We start from the raw sequence: 22,842 nt of genomic DNA on the forward strand, positions 1-22,842 counted from the left end.
GAACTGTGCATCAGTTGGCAGACTGACACCAGTTTTCCTCTTTAAACAGACGATGGTGTAATCAGAATAAATGTAAAGTGTATGTGAATGCAGTACGTTGCCGCAGTCGACTGCCTAAACAAGCTTCCTCTGCTTCATCACCTTCATATGAGCAATTCATATTTTCATAAATGCATATCTTTTATCTTTTATTTCAAACATGCATTTACAAAAATGCAGCAGTCTGGCCTCCCTTGAAAAAATATTTACTAAATTCCACTAAATTCTATATACTCTTTATGTTATTGCAGCACAGCTTTGTCCACTACATATGTCTGTGTTTCTTTTGTCTGATGGCTTGAGGTTCTGCCACAGCCTTCACACTTCATCATTCTATTCAACAAAGGAACCCCAGAGCATCATCCTGCCACTACCATGCTTAACAGTTTGTACTTGCGGTTTGGGTTTTAAACTGTTGATTTGAATCGGGGGCTTTATTCACCAACAGCAGCCTTCTAGTCAGAGGTGATGTAATGCTTTCTTTTTTGCTATAAACAGTGACACAGTTGTTCCAGTAGCTTTTCATTCATGGCAGACCTGTACTCTGGTGATACTTGAGTCGTTCCCGACCATCCAAACCTGTTCTCTGGGTCTTTCCACAGCTTTTTATATTGGAACCTGGAAGCCTCCATCTGTAAATGTTATTCCTACTTCACCTGGAGGTGAAGTAATAAGGCCTTGGTAAGACACTTTCAGAACCACTAAATGAATTGTAAGAAGTAACTGCAGATGCAGTTTTTATGATATATTGTGTGGATTTCAGGACATCAAAAACTTGTGATCCAAGATGTACATTCAAATATCTTTCCCCCGAGAAAACAGCTTACAATAAATGCAGACTTGATATTACTCAGATATTTACGTCCACAGTGACTCAACCAGAATGTTTTCAGCACTATGAGTCACACATCGTGCTTTACATACAGTACAGCTATAAAGCTTGAACCTACTTTTGTAAAGGTTATTTTAAAGACACATTTAATTACATCTGTGCAAACAAGTGCCATCTCAGAGCATGCAACATTACAGCCACCTGAACCAATTTAAGTCTCTTCTTCATGGAGTTTTTGTTTTAATGCATATATACAGAGTGATTCATAGTCAGGTTCACACCCACGCATGACTTTCTTTTCTGTGCAAAAACAACCAATTTTAAGACATATCATGTTGCTCTGGAACCTGACAGGAACAAGCCCACGGCATGTCAATCACAGTTAGATGTAGCTACCAGGTCTTTCAGCCGACCCACGTTTAAGGGGCTGCAGAGATGCCGGCGAACAATTATAGCAGAATATCCCGTTTCACACACTATTTGGGTGGTGAAATAAGAAGTTACCGCTGCACTTAAGCGACACCTGGGGAGTATAAACTGCTGGCTGCGAAGTGATGATGGCTCACCATTGGCTGAGCCGACTGTCAATCAAAAAGTGACGCTTCATATTATAAATAAGTGTATTTCTTTCTATTTAAACAATAAAAACCAAAACCTTTTTTGAAACAGACTGTAAATATGTTTATAAACGTTTTTATAAAAAACAGGCGATGGTTAATTGGAGATTATTCTGTTGTTGAAATACTTTTGAAGGATCATTTTCTGATCCTCTATTATTTCTTGGTAAAGTAGACAGAACATTAAAGATATAATCTTTTTTCAATTAATTTCAATAAAGTGTGAGTTAACTATGAAAATCATTTGATTGATCCCAAATAAAAATGTCATCAATTGCCAGCCCTAGATTTAATAAAAACGGTGTTGTATGTGGTAGACGTTACCACTACACGGACATGGCGAACAAGCCGAACTTGTGATCGTAGACTTACCTTGGGTGTTTTAGTGCACTTTCCATTCCTGGCATCTTTTATGTACGCTATATCCAGGAGGTCCGTCTCCTACAAAGAAGAAGAGGAAGAAACACAGTCAGTCAAAAACAATCACTAGAAGTGTTACCGACGTGTTGCTTCAAAGGATCCAACTACTCTTGAAAGCACAAAGGCATTTTATGCACATGAAGGCTACCTGGATGCATGGTGATGGTAAAAATGTGATGGACCCTTTCCATTTTCATGCCTGCCACGCACACTTTCTTCTCTGAATGACATGCAGCCATTCAGTGAAGACAAATGCATCTCAAGTGATACTCTGCTTTGCAAATGCGCCAAATCACGATGATGAAAGCACTGATTAATGACCACACAGGAACACAATAAATACCCTTGAGTTATAGTTACCCAGTGAAAACTGTTATGGGACAACATATCAGAAACCAAAAAAAAAGAGAAAGTACTGACATGTTACAGATGCTGTATAGTAGGAATGGGCGATATTTTACCGTTCACGATAAACCGTCAAAAAAATTCCCCACGGTAAGAATGTCATCTCGCGATAAAAATGATAAATTCCCGTTTTTCTGTAAAGCTAGATTTATGGTTCTGCGTTAAATCGACGCAGGAGGAAAGAAAGAAAGAAAGAAAGAAAGAAAGAAAGAAAGAAAGAAAGAAAGAAAGAAAGAAAGAAAGAAAGAAAGAAAGAAAGAAAGAAAGAAAGAAAGAAAGAAAGAAAGAAAGAAAGAAAGAAAGAAAGAAAGAAAGAAAGAAAGAAAGAAAGAAAGAAAGAAAGAAAGAAAGAAAGAAAGAAAGAAAGAAAGAAAGAAAGAAAGAAAGAAAGAAAGAAAGAAAGAAAGAAAGAAAGAAAGAAAGAAAGAAAGAAAGAAAGAAAGAAAGAAGAATAAATTCCCGCTGTTGACGTTTTTGTGTAACAAACATGGCGGATCTGAGAGCGAGATAGATTTATAGTTACAAAGGTGGAGTTTAATTGGTATTTTTTTTTATCGTCATTTTTATCGTTATCGGGATAAATACCAGAAATTATCGTGATACATTTTTTAGTGCATACCGCCCATCCCTACTGTATAGAAAAAGAAATGCAGCTGCCGTATGATGCTCTGCAAAGGCATCTTGCCACATTTGGTTAGTCTCAGCTGTATGAGTTGCATTAGATAAGAAATCCTAATTACATTAACATTAAATGTTGACATTATTATTAAATTATAGTTAGGCAATGGTCTCTGCAGCAGCATTTTAACCATCTTTGTTAAACTACAAGTGGCACCACCACTGCAGTAGAGGAGAGAAACCTTGTTAAGAGCGTCTCATCTCATGTTATAGTCTGAGATTCTGCTCAATTTCTAACCCAAAACAAGTTTTAAGTCCAATGTTAAGGAAAAAAGGAAAATAAAGAAGAAAGTAGGGCTGTGCGATTAATCAATTTTAAATCTAAATCGGATTTATTAATCACAATCGATGTTAAAAAAAGGAAAATCTGAAAATCGTAATATCGATTTTCCTTTTTTGCAGCTGGCTGCATTACAGACAGAGTTTACAGTATCTTTCAATTGCACTTCATTCCCAATAGGGACATTTGTTTGCTATTTTTCCTTAAAAATAAAGATAAAATATTTGAAACAATTTATTCCATTGTCTTTTGTAGTTTTACCAAAAAAATCGAAATCGAAATCGAAAATCGGGTTTTCAGAGAAAAAAAAAAATCTGGATTTTATTTTTGTCCAAAATCGCCCAGCCCTAGAAGAAAGAGGATCTAATTTTCATTGACAGCCCTGGCTCCATAATATGGAAACAAACAGAGTGGAGGTGGCCAGCACTCACACACCGCTTTAATATGAACCTAAAAAAAGACATTACTCCAAAGCAACAAACTAACCAGCTGGGCCATCCATTAATAGTCTCGTGTCACAGTACCGTGATACATCCATCAACAGTTCTGTCCCTTTGTGCATCTCAGAATCCATCCACCTTCATGCTTACTTGGAAATGTATTACCCTTTACGCAATATGTGATTTAGTAGGCAATAAACATACATGCAACAGCACAGGCTGCTATCGGCACCTTCTTTCAGTCACTACACCCCTTATCAGTCCGAATTGCCACAGCCTCCGTCTCTCTGAAAGAGAGCCAGGGCACGAGGTGGAAAATTAACCAGAGTGAACCGCAAGTCCTCCCACCATTATCTGGGGAGACAAGAGGCAGCGGGGTGACTCAATCTCCAGCCACAACATCGCTATCTAACCATCTATGAAGTTGCTGGGACATTGCACATGACCAGTCTTCCTTATCTACCTCAGCGCTCCTCTCTCCCCAGATTTATTACTTGTATTATTTGTGTCCCTCCTTACTTATAAAAACAGTTTTTTCTTCTCTCCACATAATGAAGAGGACTCAAGCTGCAGGAATATTGACTAGTTTCATATATATCAGGATTTAAGGCATCTTTAAGACTGATGCAAATTAGTATAGGCTAGGGCTGGCGATCGATTCAAATATCAAGAATAGATTCGATTCCGATTCTTAAGATTCAGAATCGATTATCACGATCCGATTCGATCCGATATTGATTTGGGTTAGTGTTATTAAAACTGTTTTTTCAGCTGTTGCATGAATTATATGACTGTCTAGTTATGCAACATATTACTACTAGTATTATATTGAGATTCAACAGCAAGTATTGGCAGCTAATGATGCTGTAAGGACCAATCAGCTCCCAGAATGCTGATAGAACTGCTTTCAGAAACATCATGTGGGTCAGAATTACCAAACAGATCCAGGGCAGCAAACAGAGGACGAAAGAAATCGCTTTTATTTTTTACCCATTCATGAGAATTTGGTTTTTAACATTTATGCAAATGTAACCCCAAGACAGTATATAAAGCAAAGAAATATAGACAATTTATGCAATTATAACTGAAAACTTCCTTTAAACATATTTAAAGGCAAAAACATGGCACCAGTTATTCTCGTGTCCAACAAAATATTCCTTTTTTGGGCATAAACAAAAAAGTACCAAAAGTTGTAATGTAATGATGAAAAAAAACAAAAACATTTTTTTTTTTTTTTAAATCGATCTTTAAACATATGAATCGATTTTTAGGAATTAATGAGAATCGATTTAAAATCGGAGAATCGATCTTTTAGACATATGAATCGATTTTTAGGAATTAATATGAGAATCGATTTAAAACGCAGGCACACACACACACATAGGCTATATAAATGTACCTGGACTGCAAATATAAAATAAAATGCACAGCAGCTGTGTTCTGTAATTTACAACTTTATGTTATTCCTTTTCTGCAGCATCAATTAGGCTGTCCCTGTTTGCACGGGGAGCCTCCGAGTCAAAGGTTAACGCCTACATCAGGCCAGGACTTTGAAGTCTCTTTAGAGAGCCGGAGCTCCACATGGGGCCCTGGTGGAGCAGTGGGGCTTCAGGAAGCAGCTCGCCGGTGGGGTCCTTTTTTGTGCCCTCTGGTCTTATACAGTCAACTAAACTCAAAGAATCTGAAGTTTAACTTTAAAGTTATTTAACCCGTAAAAAAAAGTAAACTTCCTCATATCTGGCAAGCTGCTCACACCATGTGTAGCTGCGTCCAGGGTGTAGATTATTTACTCCTTGTCCACAATAAATAAAATATACCGTATTTTCTGGACTATAAGCCACATCCGCTCTATTTAAAAAAAAAGATATGCAAGCCACAGATATTTATGTTGTTAGATTAGATATTTACTACATGTACAGAAGGATTTTGAACTGTAAATGATGTACATGTTTGTACCTAAATAGATCCTTTCCTAACAGTGTCTTTTAACACGGCAGCAACTTTGCTGATTAAAAGGGGACAGAACCAAGAGAAAATAACCAGTATTTATTATCTATTTATCTGTTTGAAATCTGCTTCTACCTACTTCTATCTGCTAAAGAAGAAATAGCCTATTCTTCTTTGCATTTATTTTGTCTTAGTTTTGATTCTAATTCCTGTTAGAGCGCCCAAGCAGTGGAAGAAAAATCCACAGAATAGCCGCACCTTTGTATAAGCCGCATGGTTGAAAACCTATGAAAAAAGTAGCGGCTTATAGTCCATAAAATACGGTAATACTGCTGACATTTTATTAGCCGAGTTGGAGTTTTAATTGCAAAAAGTATAGAAGTTAATTAAATGACTTTCTTTCAAGCCATCAATCCAGCCATTATTCCTCATGTTTAATTTCATATTCTTTTTGTTTTAAATTACATATGTTATTTATCTGGTCACATTCACCTCTCCAGTCATTACTTTGCTCTCTTCTCTTCTCCTCCAGCTCTCACGGCCTTTCTGTGTGCCTCAAAACAGTGGGCATGCATCTAAAGCCTATTAAGATCCACGGCACGTCCAGGAAGCAAGCAGGGCCAGTGGGGAAGAAAGAACAGAAATTAATGAACATGCTTAACCTGCACTGGCCCAAGGCCCTGTTTTCTGTGCCTGTTTGTTTCTACTGTGGTGCTACAGTTTGCGCATTATCTGTAATGTGCTTCCTTTTTGAAAAAAAAACAAAAAAAAGCACTGCAAGCATCAACACAATGTATCACTGACCTGAGTTGATACAGGTGTTGCCCTTGTTTCAAACACGACGAACATGTTTGGATGTTAGAGGATTCTTTGACATCCTTTAATTTTAATGGCTGCAATGTTTTACTTGCAGCAATGGAGAAAAAAAAAATACAGCTAGGTGCTTTAAATAAAACGGTCTTTCCAGAGAAACTAATGGTGCAGAACAGGCTGGGCGGTTGTATAACAGTCCTGCTGCCCTTTGAAGCAACAAGCATTCGCAGCTTTACTGATACAAGTGGTGAAGGGATGTGCTGATGAGAGAAAAACAAAGGGGGGCGGGGGCTGAAGGTCAAGGTAAGACGAAATGGAAAGCAAAGATTGAGATAAGGATAAAAGGAAGTGGGGAGAAAATGACAACCAAAGGCTGGCATGATCATTTACCAGCCGCATGCTGTACAGCCTCCAGGCTCACGTTACAATCGAGTGGGCTCAAGGTCTGAGGTGAAAAAAAAACAAACAGGGAGCAAAAACGCTGGGGCAGAAAGGAGCGACAGGTGAAAACAGGGATAGATGGATGGATGAACGGAAGAACTTATTGACATATTGGATGGATGGAAGGATGGATAGATGACTGACAGATGGATGCAAAGATGGATGGTTGGAGGACAGATCGGCGAGAAGATAGATAAGAAGAACAGATGGATGAAAGGATAGATGCGTAAATGAAAGATATTTCTATTATCTCTGCAAAAAAGTTTTTACAGAGCCACAGAATCTGGGTTGAAAATTATGCAAATGCTGTGACCTGTTCATCATTATAAAGTTCAAAACGCGCTGAAGCAGCGGCGGTGCTGTGTCTGTCTGTGAGTGGACCTCTAGTGTCACTCGGCTGCCTGGAAAAATCCTGCTACAAGGGGAAGTGCTTTATGGAGAGCTGTGCCTGGACATGTATCACAAGCTCTCTGCCGCGCCACGCGCCGGTTCCTGCAGAGCAGCTCTAAAAATGTGGCGGCGACAAAGTCACAAAACTCTTCAGCTGGGAGGACAGAGCAAAGAGAGCTGCACACAGAAAACAGACAACATTGCACATAACACCAACAGTTTACCCACTTGTTCCTACCATTTCAGTAAACTGAGAAGATTCGGGCATTACATTATTTGACATCTATTTGTATTATAAAGTAAAATAGAAATCGGGGATGACGTAATAATGTTCTCAAGCCAAATTAAAGGCTGCATTTCCATCAATTACTGAAAAATTCATTACATACATCATTCACCTTTCCACTTCTTCATGTGTTACATAAAACAGCAAAAATGTCAGTCATGAAAGGACAAAAAAAATGCTGTTTGAATTTTTTCCATCTTTATAAGTCCAAATGAAGATACAAGTGGCAAAAATGCCCATCACGGAACTGCCACGTGCTTTATATACATCCTTATCAATAGATACGCCGCTGAGCATATCAAAGCCATGACACATCCCTGCAGCTTTATCTGGCTCTGCTTCCACTGTTACATCGAAAAGATTTGAATGCAGTTGTCAGTCTGTCACAAGGGTGGTTAAAAGAAAATACTGCTGACGTGCTCTTACGCAGCCTTAAGAATCATATATGGATAGGAGTAATGTATTTTCTGTATGAGTCACCACTTTATCTCATCTCATCTTGCAAGTGCAAGTCAGACATTTTGTCTTTCCCAATTTGATTTTAACTGTCTGAACTGAACTTAAAGGGGACCTATTATGGCATCTAATAAATATTTTAAACAGGCCTTGAATGTCTTAAAAACAAGCTTTTGATTTTTTTTGCTAAATAAATTAGAAATTCAGCCTCCGAGCCATGTCTTTATCTTCCCATTCTCTAACCTCATTATCTATGAGGGATTCTGAGTGGCCGGGGAGGCTATGATGATGAGGCTCTGTGCTGATTGGCTGCCTGAATGACACGTAGAAAATGGCAGAAGCTCCGGCCGACGGAGTTGTTGTTGTTTGTTCCGGCCAGAGTTAGTTGTGGGCGTGGTTTCACGCATCGGAGGCCAACCTATGTAAATCGAATCTGAGCGGCTCGTAGAAGCCACATCACACTGGATGGCTCATCCGGGCGGCTGCACAGACACTGCAGAATTTGGTTTCTTTCCTCCTTCTCTGAGTTGGCAGGCTGAGGGGAGACCACTTTATATATGTTAAGGCCCTGACACACCAACCCGACTTCCCCCGCTCTAAGCCGACTGCTGTATCGGCTCGCATCGCCTGTGTCGGGCTCTTTGAACTCACTGCAAAGACGACACCCGACGGCCAGACGGCACAACCACCTGCAGCTCTGTGGAGAATTAAAATAAATGGCTGGCTGAAATAAATAACTTAGGAAGATAAATGTTGGTTTAATAGATGAAATCTAACAGTTGTAGCTACGCCTGTTAAGAAATTTGCTCCGAACATTTCGGGATTTCTGCCTGCCTGCCGGCTCCGGAGCTGATTTATGGTTCCGCGTTAAATCGACGCAGAGCCTACGGCATAAGGTACGGCGTAGGGTACGGCGTAGGGTGCGCGTCGCCGTGTAACCTACGCCGTAATCTTTGCGTTGGTGTAACGCAGAACCATAAATCAGCCTTTATTCTGGCGCAGTTTGAAAAAGACAAGCGAGTGATTATATACATTCACTTGGGTGAATATTATGAAAGTAAAATATTTATTTCTCGCTAGAAATGTAATCAAAACGCATTTTTATGCAGAAACTAACTCAAAATATTGATTTTATTCATAAGAAATGTCCGCCGTGTTTTTTTTTATTCAGTCCACAAATGACGACGAAAAGCATTCTGGGAAATTCTGGGAACAGCCAATAACAGAGTGAGCTGATGACCGACGTCCCGACTGAAAAGCTCCTGGTGGGCGGGCGACCTGAGGCGGCGTGCGGGACACACCGGGGAAACTATGCCGACAGACACGCACCGACGCTCAACGACGGCCCGACGGCCGATTTTCGGCTTGGTGTGTCAGGGCCTTTAAAGCAAGAGAAAACATGTTTTTCATAATAGGTCCCCTTTAAGCTCAGTCATTCCTCAGAAACAAAGTCGTTTTTCCGCCATTTTATTCATTTGAATTATGAGACAGCTACTTTTTCTTCGTTGGAGGTAAAACAGGAGTGTGCAGGAGAGATTCATACAGTACAACGTATCACAGATGTGGACTATGCATGCAGATCAAATATCAAACTAATTTCTTTAATTTACACTTTCATGAAGCCTCAAGCTTTGGTACGAATATAAAAATAACTCATGTTACTGAAATTACAGCATATTCAATTCTATTATACCCATATTGTCACATAACGTATATATATATATATATATATATATATATATATATATATATATATATATATATATATATATACACACACACACACACACACACATATACATAAATAAATACACACACACACACACGATGTTGTCGTGCTCAGACAGACTAAAACAAGACTGAAATCCATAGCGAGAAGAAAAACGAGAACCCAAATAAGGTGAAAGCCAGAGAAGAAGAGATGAATGGCTCCGAGAAATCTCACTGACGCTGAGCAACACAGGAGCGTGGCTCTGGCTGATAATGGCTATCAGCAGCCAACATGCTGCTTTAAACCAACCGGAGCACAGATAAAGGCTGAAGGCATCTTTATTTTGTAATTGGCACATGCATTCCTGTTTACACAAATCATGTGCATGTTCAAAAAACACAGCTATGAGGGCTTCTCCTGCACACAAACTCAAGAAAACTCCATCTGATCTCTAAAATCAATCTGCAGTGTCTACAGCGGTCAGTCATTGTTAAACACTCGAGGACAGAGAGCGGTGGCGTGACCGGCTTCAGCCCACACTGGTCACATCGTTTATTGGAGCCTGCTTGACCAATCAAATGTTGGACAGACACTTGTCTACACAGTGACAGACGAAGTGCAGAGAAGGATCCTGGAAGTAGTGGACTTCTTAGTGGTAGTGGAACAAAGTAGGAATGGGTGATATTTTACCGTTCACGATAAACCGTCAAAAAAATTCCCCACGGTAAGAATTTGTCATCTCGCGGTAAAAATGATAAATTCCCGTTGATGTTTTTGTGTAAAGCTGGATTATGGATGGAAGGAAGGAAGGAAGGAAGGAAGGAATGAGCCGGAAAGAAAGAAAGAAAGAAAGAAAGAAAGAAAGAAAGAAAGAAAGAAAGAAAGAAAGAAAAGAAATGAGCCTGAAAGAAAGAAAGAAAGAAAAGAAATGAGCCTGAAAGAAAGAAAGAAAGAAAAGAAATGAGCCTGAAAGAAAAGAAATGAGCCTGAAAGAAAAGAAATGAGCCTGAAAGAAAGAAAGAAAGAAAGAAAGAAAGAAAGAAAGAAAGAAAGAAAGAAAGAAAGAAAGAAAGAAAGAAAGAAAGAAAGAAAGAAAGAAAGAAAGAAAGAAAGAAAGAAAGAAAGATTGATTCCCGTTGATGACGTTTTTGTATTGGTATTTTTTCTATCGTTATCGGGATAAATGCCAGAATTTATCGTGATACATTTTTTAGTCCATACCGCCCATCCCTAGAACAAAGAAGGATTATGAAGACAATAAAAGGCACTTTACTCGATCCATTATTCTGTCCGCTTTCACTGTTCTCTCCTGTCCATCTCTGCTGTTTTGGACCTGTGCCGCTCTCTCTCGCTGGTCTAATCTTTCCTCTCCCTGGACATCTTCCTCCTCTGTTTCTTCTCATCCTCTCTCCCACCTGTATTTCCTCCTGTCTGCTCGCATCTTCACGCCAGCTCTGAAGATGACAGGTCACATCTTGTCTCGTCTGATCCAGCACCACCGACACACACAGACGCTAACACGCCACCCACATTCTTTCCTCCATCTTCTTCTAGCCGTCTCCTTCCAACACACCATTTATTTCTGCTCCTCTGCCTGTTTGGCATCTTTCAGGCTTTCAGGGTCTTATCTGCCACAGTGGAACGGACGTCTGCGATCCCCAATAGATAAGGCGTGGGTGACGCGTGCAGGGATGCATAAAGTGTAAAATACCTGCATGAAATCCCCAGAGAGGATTAATTAACGTGATTTAAGGCCAGTTAAGATACAAACAGATACTACGGTACGTGCAAATGTTGTCTAAATGCCACCTTCACATTACAGAGCACTTTAACAACGACAAAATGCTTGACTTTTTTTTTACCTTGGTTTCTTTCAATCATAAAAATACAGTCTCCTTTCGGCTTCTGCACAGCGTATCTGCATTGTTCCTCAGTTTCCCACCTCTGCCTGAACATCCAGCTCCAGCACTCATTCTTGGTATTCCTGCACTGACTAAAAGGTATTTGGGCTGAAAGTAATCAGTGCGTCTGGGAGTCTTCGCTGCACTGAAGTCCTTTGAGAACGACTGCCAGTGGCATGTACAGTTCAGTTCTGGCTCTCATCTTTCACATCAGCTCATTTAGACACCTCGTAAGTGTGAACTACAGGACCTTTGAAGTCGGGACAAAAGCAGAAACACATTTCTTATTTTTCTTTCTACAGGCAACTCTGTCTCTCATTCGCTGTCTGTGGCGCTCCCTTAAAACCTTATTTTTCTTTTCCTCTTCACATTGTTTTTTGGGGTTTTTTTTTGCCAGGAGCAATTTGAGTGGAACATGTACAAATAAATACTACAGTAGGAAGATGATGGGCAGTGGAGGACAGAATACTGTGCCAAACAGGTGCTAAATGTAAAAATCTCAATAAATAGTGATTTTTTTTTTAAGCTGTCCTGTTCTTTTTGTGGTAGGCTGGTGACCCGTTCATTGGTTTTCTGACCAACACCAATCAAAGTAATCTATGGTGTGAACTAGGGCTGGGCGATTTTGGACAAAAATAAAATCCTGATTTTTCTCTCTGAAAACCTGATTTTCGATTTCGATTTTTTTGGTAAAACTACAAAAGATGGAATAAATTGTTTAAAATATTTTATCTTTATTTTTAAAGAAAAATAGCAAACAAATTTCCCTATTGGGAATGAAGTGCAATTGAAAGATACTGTAAATCCTCCTTGAGTTTAGTAAAGTGACAACATTTACAATTTTCTTGACCAAACAAAGATGACTAGACGAGCTCTGTCTGTAATGCAGCCAGCTGCAAAAAAGGAAAATCGATTTTCCATTTTTAACATCGATTTTGATTAATAAATCCGATTTAGATTTAAAATCGATTAATCGCAAAGCCCTAGTGTGAACTAACTTGTTCATCAATCCTAATTTCGGATGTTAATATCCAAACAACATCCGACATAAGCGCTGGCAGCTCTGATCAGAATCAGGTTTATTTGGCCAAGTCAGGTCAAACGAGACAGGGAATTTGACTCGGTTATTTTCGCTCACTGTACAGTAAAAAGACAAATGAAAGCTCTTAACACATACAATTTTTTAAAAAGTGAAAGATGGAGCTCTGCTTGGTTTCCAGGTCGCTTTGCCGTCCCGGTCCCAGTGGAGGAGTCGGCTAACCACTGGCACTGGCTACCCAGAGCCAGTCAACTACTTCGTTGAGGACAACTGAGCTGATTTATTTGTTTTAAACTAAGAGTGATTATGGTCTCTTAACTTTTAATTCACATCTGAAGTTTCTTGAAAATGCTCAACAAGTAGCTGATGTGATGACGGCGAGCTGTGATGCAGCTGTCACTCATAAAAAGTACAAACACACCTGCCTCTATTTAGGCATACATTTTCAGTTTCACTGAATTTCACTTGGGGTCTATTTCAAAAAGGAGGTTAGAAAAATGTTTAAAAAAATCTAACCAAGAGTTCACAGAACCTGAAAAAAGAACCTCTGAGCTTGGGAGCATGCACCACAGCCATAAAAAGCAATCATCAATGGAGGTCCGATTCTGTGAATCACCATAGCAACGGCAGTAAATGGACAAAATCCTCGAACTTTCTCTGTTGAATTAGATCTTTTGTTTTTCTCAATCACACGGTAACTTTAAGCACATTTTTCTGCAGAAAAGCAAGATGGCTGCAGTGACGAGGGGAAGATTGCGAGTAAAAACACAGTTTAAATATTTAATGACTTATAATATGGTATGAGTGACAAGTAGTGGAACGGAGGTGTATTATAAGACTGACTTTTCATGCAGGTGAAGTCCTGCTCATGGAGAAAAAAGGCATGATGGATGATATCTTATTCCCACAACGATGAAGATAAGATGGATATTTGTGATTCACAGATGAATGAGATCATCTATAAGTAACTGTGCCGAAAAAAGGTAATGCTCCAACAAAAATCATCAGGGTAGTCTAGGCCAAACTATCTATTTGGATCATCTTTATTCTCTCCCGTCTAACCAGTGCATCAATCAATAAAAGGACATCTCCAAAATGTGCGTCACAAGATAGATTGCCTGATAAAATCAAAACAGTTTCAGCTTCATGAAAGGGAGGAGAGGGAGAGAATCTCAGGGTTGGTGGATCAAAAGCTGCTCTCGACAAGGTTATGTTCAGAGAGTAAGTTCTGGTCTGTTAGTTCTGCCTATCGCCTTAAGGATCACTGCTACTCTGGTCCTGGTGTACAGCACAGGGTGTGCTGAAGCACGGAGACATCTCAAACATCCAGGACAGCAGCCCTCAAGGACTGGAGTTCCACACCCCTGGTCGAAAAAACTCCCTTAAAACCACTTTTAATTGTATTCTATTCAACTTCCACATCACTTGTAAGGTATAATTCTTATTAAAATCAAAATTAATGTCAGTGTAATTTGTGTTTTGTTGAACAATTTCAGCACTTTTACTACGGAACTAGGGCTGTTCGATTAATCGATTTTAAATCGTAATCGCGATTATGTAATTAGAACGATGTTAAAACTTGAAAATCGTAAAATCGATTTTTCACTTTTTTTTTTATTTTTTATTTTTTTTTTTACCTTGTCTGCACACATATTAATGATTGATGGAAATACCTCTCAATACCTGCGACAAGTGCCCCATCAGAGAGGCTCTTTAGTGTAGGAGGGGGCGTTGTAACAGACCGGCTCGTGTTCCTTGCAAAAAACTTGCAAATGTGAATAGCAAATGTAATGACTGACATTACACACCTCTACCTCCTTCATGGGTTGCATTATTATTTAGCATGCAAAGACCCAGTTTAGTTTAATTAGAAAATGTCTTGTTTTATTTAATTGGAAATATAACTTACTGTATGTTTGCAAGTGCTGATTTGCTGATTTTTTTTTTTCAGAGATAAAACTTTATATTTTATTATATTTTTTAAAACTTTTTTTCAACTTATTTTACAGAGTTTTGCACTTTATTCATTCATTTTTGGTTTAATAAGAGCAAAGTTTGCCCTTAAAGCCCAATGGGGCAAATGTTCAATAAAAAAACAGCATATTTGAAATAATTTCTTTGCCTTTTGTCAATTCACAAAATAATCTTAATCGTAATCGAAAATCGGATTTTGAGAGAAAAAAAAAATCGAGATTATATTTTTGGGCAAAATCGAACAGCCCTATACGGAACAATCTGCAACATATCAGTTGGAATGTAAATGAACACCATTCCCTGATGAATGGTGCTTTCCTCTCATTTCACTGTCAGTCAGACGCTGGATGGATCTCATCCTCCTTCCTGTCAGTGAAACCACATGTAAATAAAACCACAGACGAATTGACAGTAATCATCATCTGAGCTCCACGGGGCTGTAAAGAATACGAAACATGCTTGAAAGGTTTCACTGCTGTCCATAATTCAGCTTGTCTGCTTCTATACACTTCAAAAATCACTCTCCTCCAACAGGACGGATGTCATTCCCCTCCCTCCCGTTACTATCTCAAGGAAGGCGCTCAGGGAGGAGCTGGTGTCTTAGGTCTGGCAGTCGGTTGTGCTTCTTGCCGTGACTCTGAGCACCTCCAACCTGTTTACATTTCATACCTTCATATCATTCCACCAAACTGAACAGACCTCAGCAGTGAGACGAGATGCATGACCCATATTTGTGACACACTTAGTAGCTCCAGCAGAAGTGGAGCACTGAGAGGAAAGAGGGGAGGCCAAAGGAAATTTGGGGGGTGGACAACAGACTGATTACTCGGCAGAACGCTTGATCAACTTGATTATTTATTCTCCAAGAACTACTACTGTGCATATAGATCAGCTCTGCAAAGTAAGATTCACGACAAATCTGCGAAAGCAGATGGAAAATAAGCAAAAAAAAACCATCAACCTGATCAAAAGATGACCTGCTCTACCCAGCGAGCCGTGGCTAACCCACGTCTATGCAGAAATGTCAATAATTGGCATGAAAAGGTCAAAATTGGTTGGTCACAAAGCTGTTAAAAGTATTTCTGGTGTAGCATTTGAAAATGGAAACACTGCAGCTGGATAATTGCTGCAAAGTACTTAGGAATTCATCTTAAAATGAAAAGCAGCGAGAAAACCCAGTGATCCTTAACTGCTGGGAATTATGGCTCCCCTTAAAGTCGCCGAATGTAATCATGCAATTTGTCTGAATCAAGGCAATGAATAAGAGAAAATAAAAACTGCTCAGGAAAGCAGGGTTACTCCAAGAAGAAGACATTCTGGGCTTCTGGGAACAAACAAGACACGCAAGCCCTTCCCAACTTGCTCGCAAATGATTAACAAGAGCAGGTGGCAGAAAAAGAAAACTTGTCGCGGTTATCAGTACTTTACGGCTTATTGACCGCTCGGTGTCTTTGAAAGCTCTTTTTTTTCCCCAGTTCCTCACTTGAGCAATTCATTTATGGACAGGAAACACTGAAAATTGTTTGAAAGCAAAAAGCCTGTAATTACCTTATTAAAAAAAAAATGGGGGCTTGAGTGTTATCCATCCAGTGCCCTGATTCCTCCAGCAGAATAGAGCTTACCGAGGCCTTTTTAATGAAGGTGGAAAAACCAGCCTGAAACACGAGTCGTGGGAGAGAGACAGGGACAACGGCGGGGGAGTGGAAAAGAGAGAAAAATACAACTCTTTACATAACACGAGGTTAATGAATTAACACAAAGCGCTTATGTGTGTGATACATGGTTGAGACGAGCAGTGAGAATAAAGTCTTGTAAGGAAGTTCAAGCTGATCTGAACCCCGACTTTAAATCCCAGTGTCTTCTCAGCGAGAATATGATCTGCTCAGTTTAACTCTGAAGACTGTTTCACTTCTTGAAATTGCCCATAGAGACACCACGACTCCTTCACTCCTTTGTGTTGGTTTTTTAATGGTTTTAAAGATGGAGTTAGTCACTTTTTATTTGATGCTTCAAATTGTCAGGAGGATGAAAAATAGTGATGCTGCTGTAAGACTAACAAAAGGTATTCCACTAATGATGAATCTACCTTCAAAGTTAATACCATGAGACATCCCTCAGGGGAAACATGGATCATTTAAACCGTGAAGTTCTGACTTCAATATTCTTTCAATTTAATTTCTCATCTTTCCTTTCTTGGTGACAGCGCAGATGAAAAAGAAAGAGAGAGAGAGGCAGACATTCATTACTTCAGGGAGCAATGTCTGGCCTTCGCTGCGTAGTCGAAAAATTTAAAAAAATAATGTGAAACTAAACTGCTGAACAAAAATTAGATGCTCTCCTCCATTTGGATCAAATCCCTGTGTAGACAGGAGAGGAAGGAAATACCTGTTGCATCATGAAATGAACTGTGCTTTTGATGCTTTTAATTTTCTTTTTTTTTGGAGCCGGCATTAACACCACAACAGACACGAGGCATTTAGGATCTTCTGTCAAAGCTTTGGGATGAAACAGAGAGGAAGTGTGTTCTCTTACCGAGAGCTTATCTACAGTGGGACTTCAAAGTCTTTTGGCTGAATGCCTTTCTTTGAAAGGGCTCCCTGAGGAAAGCCGCCACCTGGCTTGGCACAGCGATGACAGTCGAATCACAGCAGCGGGCGCAGGGGAGGGGCTTAGAGTACTTTGCACTATGGATTGTCATGGCAACCGGGCTAGGTTCGTGCTTTAAGTGGAAGGCAGAGCTTGGAAGAAGATGGAGAAAACACAGGCCTCAGAAAATTAAAATATAATCTCCCGGTGTTATGTCTCTAAGTGATAATAATTGCTAAATTAATTATTTAGACATGATCAAAATAACTACAGTGTTCATATTTTCTTTCTCAGACAAGCAGTCCCGGTCCGGGAACATCTGATTTCTAACCCTGGAGACCTCAGTACTAACACGATTTAGAAACAGAAATCAGGTGGAAAGCATTATACTTTGATACGACGGAGTATTAGGGCCAAACTAAGACAAAATAATAATAGGAAATTACGAGAATAAAGTCATAATATTATGAGAATAAAGTCGTAAAATTACGAAAATAAAGTCATAATGTTGCGAGAATAAAGTCGTAATAGAATAAATTCGTAATATTACGAGAATAAAGTCGTAACATTATGAGAATAAAGTCATAATATTATGAGAATATAATTCATGAGAACTCAACAGTCTTCTCCCTGTGTTAAAATGAGGAATATTGAGCATCTTATGAAGTTATATTCATAATATATTTAATATTACGACTTTATTCTCGTAATATTACGACTTTATTCTCAAAATATTACGACTTTATTCTCGTAATATTATGACTTTATTTTCGTAATTTTATGACTTTATTCTCATATTATTATGACTTTATTCTCGTAATTTCCATTTTTTTTGTCTTAGTTTGGCCCTAATACTCGTTTCATCGGATAGAATATTTAGGTTTTTAAATACCTGACATGTTTCAGCGGTTACTTCCGCCTCCATCAGAGTCAGAGTGCGGTTACTCTGATAAAGGCGGAAGTAATCGCCGAAACATGTCAGGTATTTAAAAACCTAAATATTCTTGTACGACAAAAAGAATCAGCAAGGAGGGGAGAGTGTTATGGTCTCAGGACTCCAACACTGCTTTTTGCCGATGGTGTGGTCCTGCGGGCGTAATCAAACCAAGGACTTTAGCTCTAGCTGGTTCATAGCCGTCTGGGAAGAGGCGGAGATTAGAATCAGGACCTTTTAAAAACTGAGACCATGTTTCTCAGTCGGAAAACAGGGCGACGGTTCCAGGTTTGAAGTGTCAAGTGAAGGCCTTAAACAGGCCTAGAATGTCTTAAAAACAAGCTTTTGATTTTTTTGCTAAATAAGTTAGAAATTCAGCCTCTGAGCCATGTCTTTATCTTCCCAGTCTCTAACCTCCTTATCTATGCGGGATTCTGAGTGGGCGGGGAGGCTATGATAATGAGGCTCTGTGCTGATTGGCTGCCTGAATGACGCGTAGAAAATGGCGGAAGCTCCAGCCGGGAGAGTTGTTGTTGTTGTTCCGGCCAGAGTTAGTTGTGGGCGTGGTTTCACGCATCGGAGGCCAATCTCTGTAAATCACTCCCGTCGTTACGTGACGAAAGGGAGCAGAATCTGAACGGCTCGTAGATCCACATCACACTGGATGGATCATCCGGGCGGCTGTACAGACACTGCAGAATTTGGTTGCTTTCCTCCTTCTCTGAGTTGTCAGGCTGAGGGGACCACTTTATATACCGTATGTTAAAGCAAGAGAAAATGTGTTTTTCATAATAGGTCCCCATTAATAGATGTATGGATAAGTTGTCATTTGTTGCATTTACAGTTTATGATCACTGCACTGAGTCCTCCATAACAGATGGCTGCTTAATTTAAATTAGGTTTTGTTCTGGCATTTTATGGACATAAACTCCTATTTGTATAAATATGAAAATATAAAATATGTCCAACTTAAAACATTTTATAAATGAGCTACAGCTGAATGCAAACAACAATCCTTTGTTGAGAGCTGCAGAGATGGGGTCACCATCTGTGTGCTTGAAGTTCACTTGACATCATGCTTGACGTGTTATCACACGGAGGAGGTCTTTCTTTTCTTTTATAATGAATGCTTCAACACATAAATGGAAGAAATGTTAAATTAAAAAAATAATCCAGCTGAGTCCAGCTGAGGTCTTTCTTTTCTTTTTGCTAGACATGCATAGTTAAAAGAAGACAACAAAAGGAAGAAACATAAACAGGCAGACACAGACTGATTCAGTCATGCAAATATCTAATGGGCAAGTGTATCACAAGCAGCTGGGCTCCGTTGCACATTTGAATGTAGTGAAATGCTGGCTGCATCTGAATGACAGCTCTGAACTCCAGGAGAATCTGACCCGTGACCCGTCTATGGGCGACAGAGCCCGAATTTCCATGAGCAAAGTTCAAATGGTCAGGGTTCAAGTCAGCCTGACAACACCTCAGCAAGATAATGGGAGGTACATGTAACATATAAATATTGGATTTTTTTAGTCTTGGGAAAAAAACATCGAGAAAAAAAAAGGAAGCAATTTGCTTGGGTTCCTGCAAATATTTACACTAGCTGCTGTTATATATAACAGACTTCTATTTCACAGGGGAAAAAATAATACTGATGTGGAATGATTTTGCCTGAGCATTGCATCTTATTAGTGCTGCAAAACACCTACAGGAACAGTGGTTGAAGAGGTGACCAGCACAATCAGTGATGACAGCAGGTCCCTGCAGAGTTAAAGCCTCACAGAAGCACACACCGAATGGGAGAGTGAAACAGACCTTTCACTTTCAACCGATGCAATTTACTGGAAAGACTCTTAACAGTATTTTTGAGTGCGCTGCATCAAAATTTCATTAAGCCCTTTTGCTGCCACCAAAAGGTCCAGAGAAATGTTTGAATTACGTTTGAAATAAGACAACGAAAGAGTACGACTGTAATTATTAGAGTCATTTTCTATCTTTCTTCATCCTCTCCCACTCTGTTCGTGTTCCCCTGCGACGGCGTTGCTGCACCGCCGTCGTACAGAACAAATACTTAGCAGGCAAAAAAAAAAAAAAATCAAACTGTAGTCTGTGTGAACTGTGCCAAACGAATGGAGTCGACACAACAGAGATCAGCGCTGAGTAAGTGGCATAAAAACAGGCCAGGATTCACGTTAAAAATACCTAAACCCACGAGACGATGAGAAGCTCAATCATCCTTTTTGTGCTACAATCATTTTTTTATTTTTAAACGGGCTGCCAGGCATACCCTCGCTCATTAGATCAACACAAGCTGTTGTTTTACTGCACACACGCTCTCAATCAAACAATATCATCGTTTTTTTCTAATTAAATCAATTATATGTTCTGTGACTAATTACATATTTTTTGTACATTAAAAAAAACATGTTAATTATCAGGAATTAATGGAGGACTTGGAGGATGGTTGCATTTATTTCTGATCATGAACCCATGAAAGGCCATTAACCACCTGCTTATGCTGTGATCACCTGCTGGCAAAAAAAGGATGAGACTATTAATTATTATTTTACCTCTTTTGTCAATCAAAATCTTAATTTTCTAAGAAGCCAACGAAGCCATTACCGGTCGGCTCATAGACTTGTTCCTGAGTTTGAAAACTAACATCACTCCTGCACAGTTTAAAGCCAACATTGTGCACAGCTAACAAACAGTGATTGTAATTTGACAGCACTGGGAAGAAGACGAGCCAACACACGAGCAGTGTACTTGCCCCCGAGTCGGTGAGAATAATTTTTACTAACAAAAGGTTGTGTCCTGTCAGCTGCAGGCAGGGCACAGTGTGCATTTAATGTGTTAAAGGGGACCTATTATGAAAAACACGTTTTTTCTTGTTTTAACATATATAAAGTGGTCTCCCCTCACCCTGCCAACACAGGAAAGATGAAATCCCATGAATTTCTGCAGGGTCTGTACCCCCGCCTTGCTGAATATTCCAGTGTCATGTGACTTTCTACGGGCCGTTCAGATTTGTGCATTTTCGTTATGTCACCAAAATGCAAACCACGCCCTCGGTCACCTCCGCTGCTGAAACCACGCCCACAACCAGCTCCGCCGGCTGGAGCTCTGCCATTGTTCAGCAGCGGTGGCTGTTTCAACAACGAGGGACAGTTAAAATGAGGTTTTGCATCGACATTTACCCTCATAAATGGATCAGTTCCCACAGTAAGGACCCGACAACTGCACACGAGTCAGCAGTAAGTGACGTTATATTTTTATGTTATTTATATTTGTCTACAAGTATTTAGCTTAGCTCCGGAGGCCACACGCCGGACCGGACCGGTGAGGAGCCCCGGGCCCGGAGCGCCGGCGGCTCTATTAGTACCGTAATACATTTTTCTTTTATTTATGGTTTCAGATCTTCCAAGCACCTGGAGCTGTTCAACGACACCTTCAGAAGACGCACTGTCCTTCCTTGAGCAAACAATAGTGCATAAATGTTATTTATATACAACTTATGTTATTTTTTTAACAATAAAGTTGCCATTTGTGAAAATTCAGTGTTGTGATTTCTTGTAACATATGAAATGATGAGGAATCTGAGTAACTGTGGTGTACCTGTTTAGAATTAAAAATTAAATCTTCCTGTGTGAATTAGTGTGAAGACGAGGTGACTAAAGGCTGATTTATGGTTCTGCGTTACACCAACGGCGTAGGGTACGCGTCGATTTAACGCAGAACCGTAATTCAGGCTTTAAGATCAGTTTACAGCGTGTACCTGAATGAGAGCGTCCGACTATCGTGTCGAGCTGCGTGACATGGGACGCTCTCTGTCCACACTGAAACCGTTAAACTCACGGCCAGTTAGGACAGTCCAATACAAAAAAAATAAAGCAATGGAATTTATTTTGTCGCAGAAGCTTCTCGCATGGGGCACAGTTTGTGTACGACGCAGCCGGCTGCTCTGGCCGGAGCAACGCTTATTCTCCTCCCCTCCTACACGTCATTAAGGGAGCCAATCAGCGCAGAGCCTCATTATCATAGCCTCGCCCCCCCTTAGAATGAAGCACAAAAAAAGGCTTTAGAAGCGGTAAAAATAGAGACATGGGCCACAGAATTTCTGATTTATGTAGAAAAAACAAGCTTTAGATTGTTTTTAAGACATTCAAGGCCTATTTAAAATATACATTAAATGCCATAATAGGTCCCCTTTAAAGGCAGGGTAAGCATTCTCTGGATGAGGTCACGGCACTCCCCGAGACAACACAGCCCCTTGTGGACTTTTCAAAGCCTTCCCTTTCCCCTACTTCAGGTTATTAGCACAAACCCCCCCTCTGTCTGTGGTTGGCTGGAGCAACCTCCCCCCCGCCCTCTGTTTGTTTCATGCAGCCCATACTGAGTATGAAAAGTGTTTTTTTTGTGACACTACAGTCATTAGATAAGCAGCTTGAGGACGATGAGAAGATTTTCAATGAAGGTCACGAAAAAGGCTCTATGCTAAAGATTGCATAGAATCCCTTATCCTACCTTTAAAGTTGCCACATTATCCTCACCTACAGTAATAAAAATCCACCAAGACCAGGCTGTAGTTATTTATGATATATGAGGCCATTCGCCTTCTTTATTTCTATGACTCAACCAAAACTTTTACCCTTT

The 22,842-nt window shown here is 39.8% G+C and overlaps 1 protein-coding gene across 2 annotated transcripts in view; it reads right to left on the reverse strand.

Moving 5' to 3' along the window:
• The window catches only part of plcb1l (phospholipase C beta 1-like), a 186,982-nt gene that overhangs the window by 143,213 nt on the left and 20,927 nt on the right, over nt 1-22,842 (reverse strand). For both annotated transcript variants that reach the window (XR_009784478.1, XM_061746295.1), the window contains exon 3: nt 1,861-1,929. Coding sequence is in view for 1 of the 2 variants with exons in the window: in XM_061746295.1 (XP_061602279.1) it covers nt 1,861-1,929 (69 nt within the window). In the remaining variant the exon portion in view is untranslated. The remainder of the gene's footprint in view (nt 1-1,860; nt 1,930-22,842) is intronic.

The sequence above is a fragment of the Cololabis saira genome, chromosome 18, assembly GCF_033807715.1.
Source record: "Cololabis saira isolate AMF1-May2022 chromosome 18, fColSai1.1, whole genome shotgun sequence".
Classification (NCBI taxonomy): Eukaryota; Metazoa; Chordata; class Actinopteri; order Beloniformes; family Belonidae; genus Cololabis; species Cololabis saira.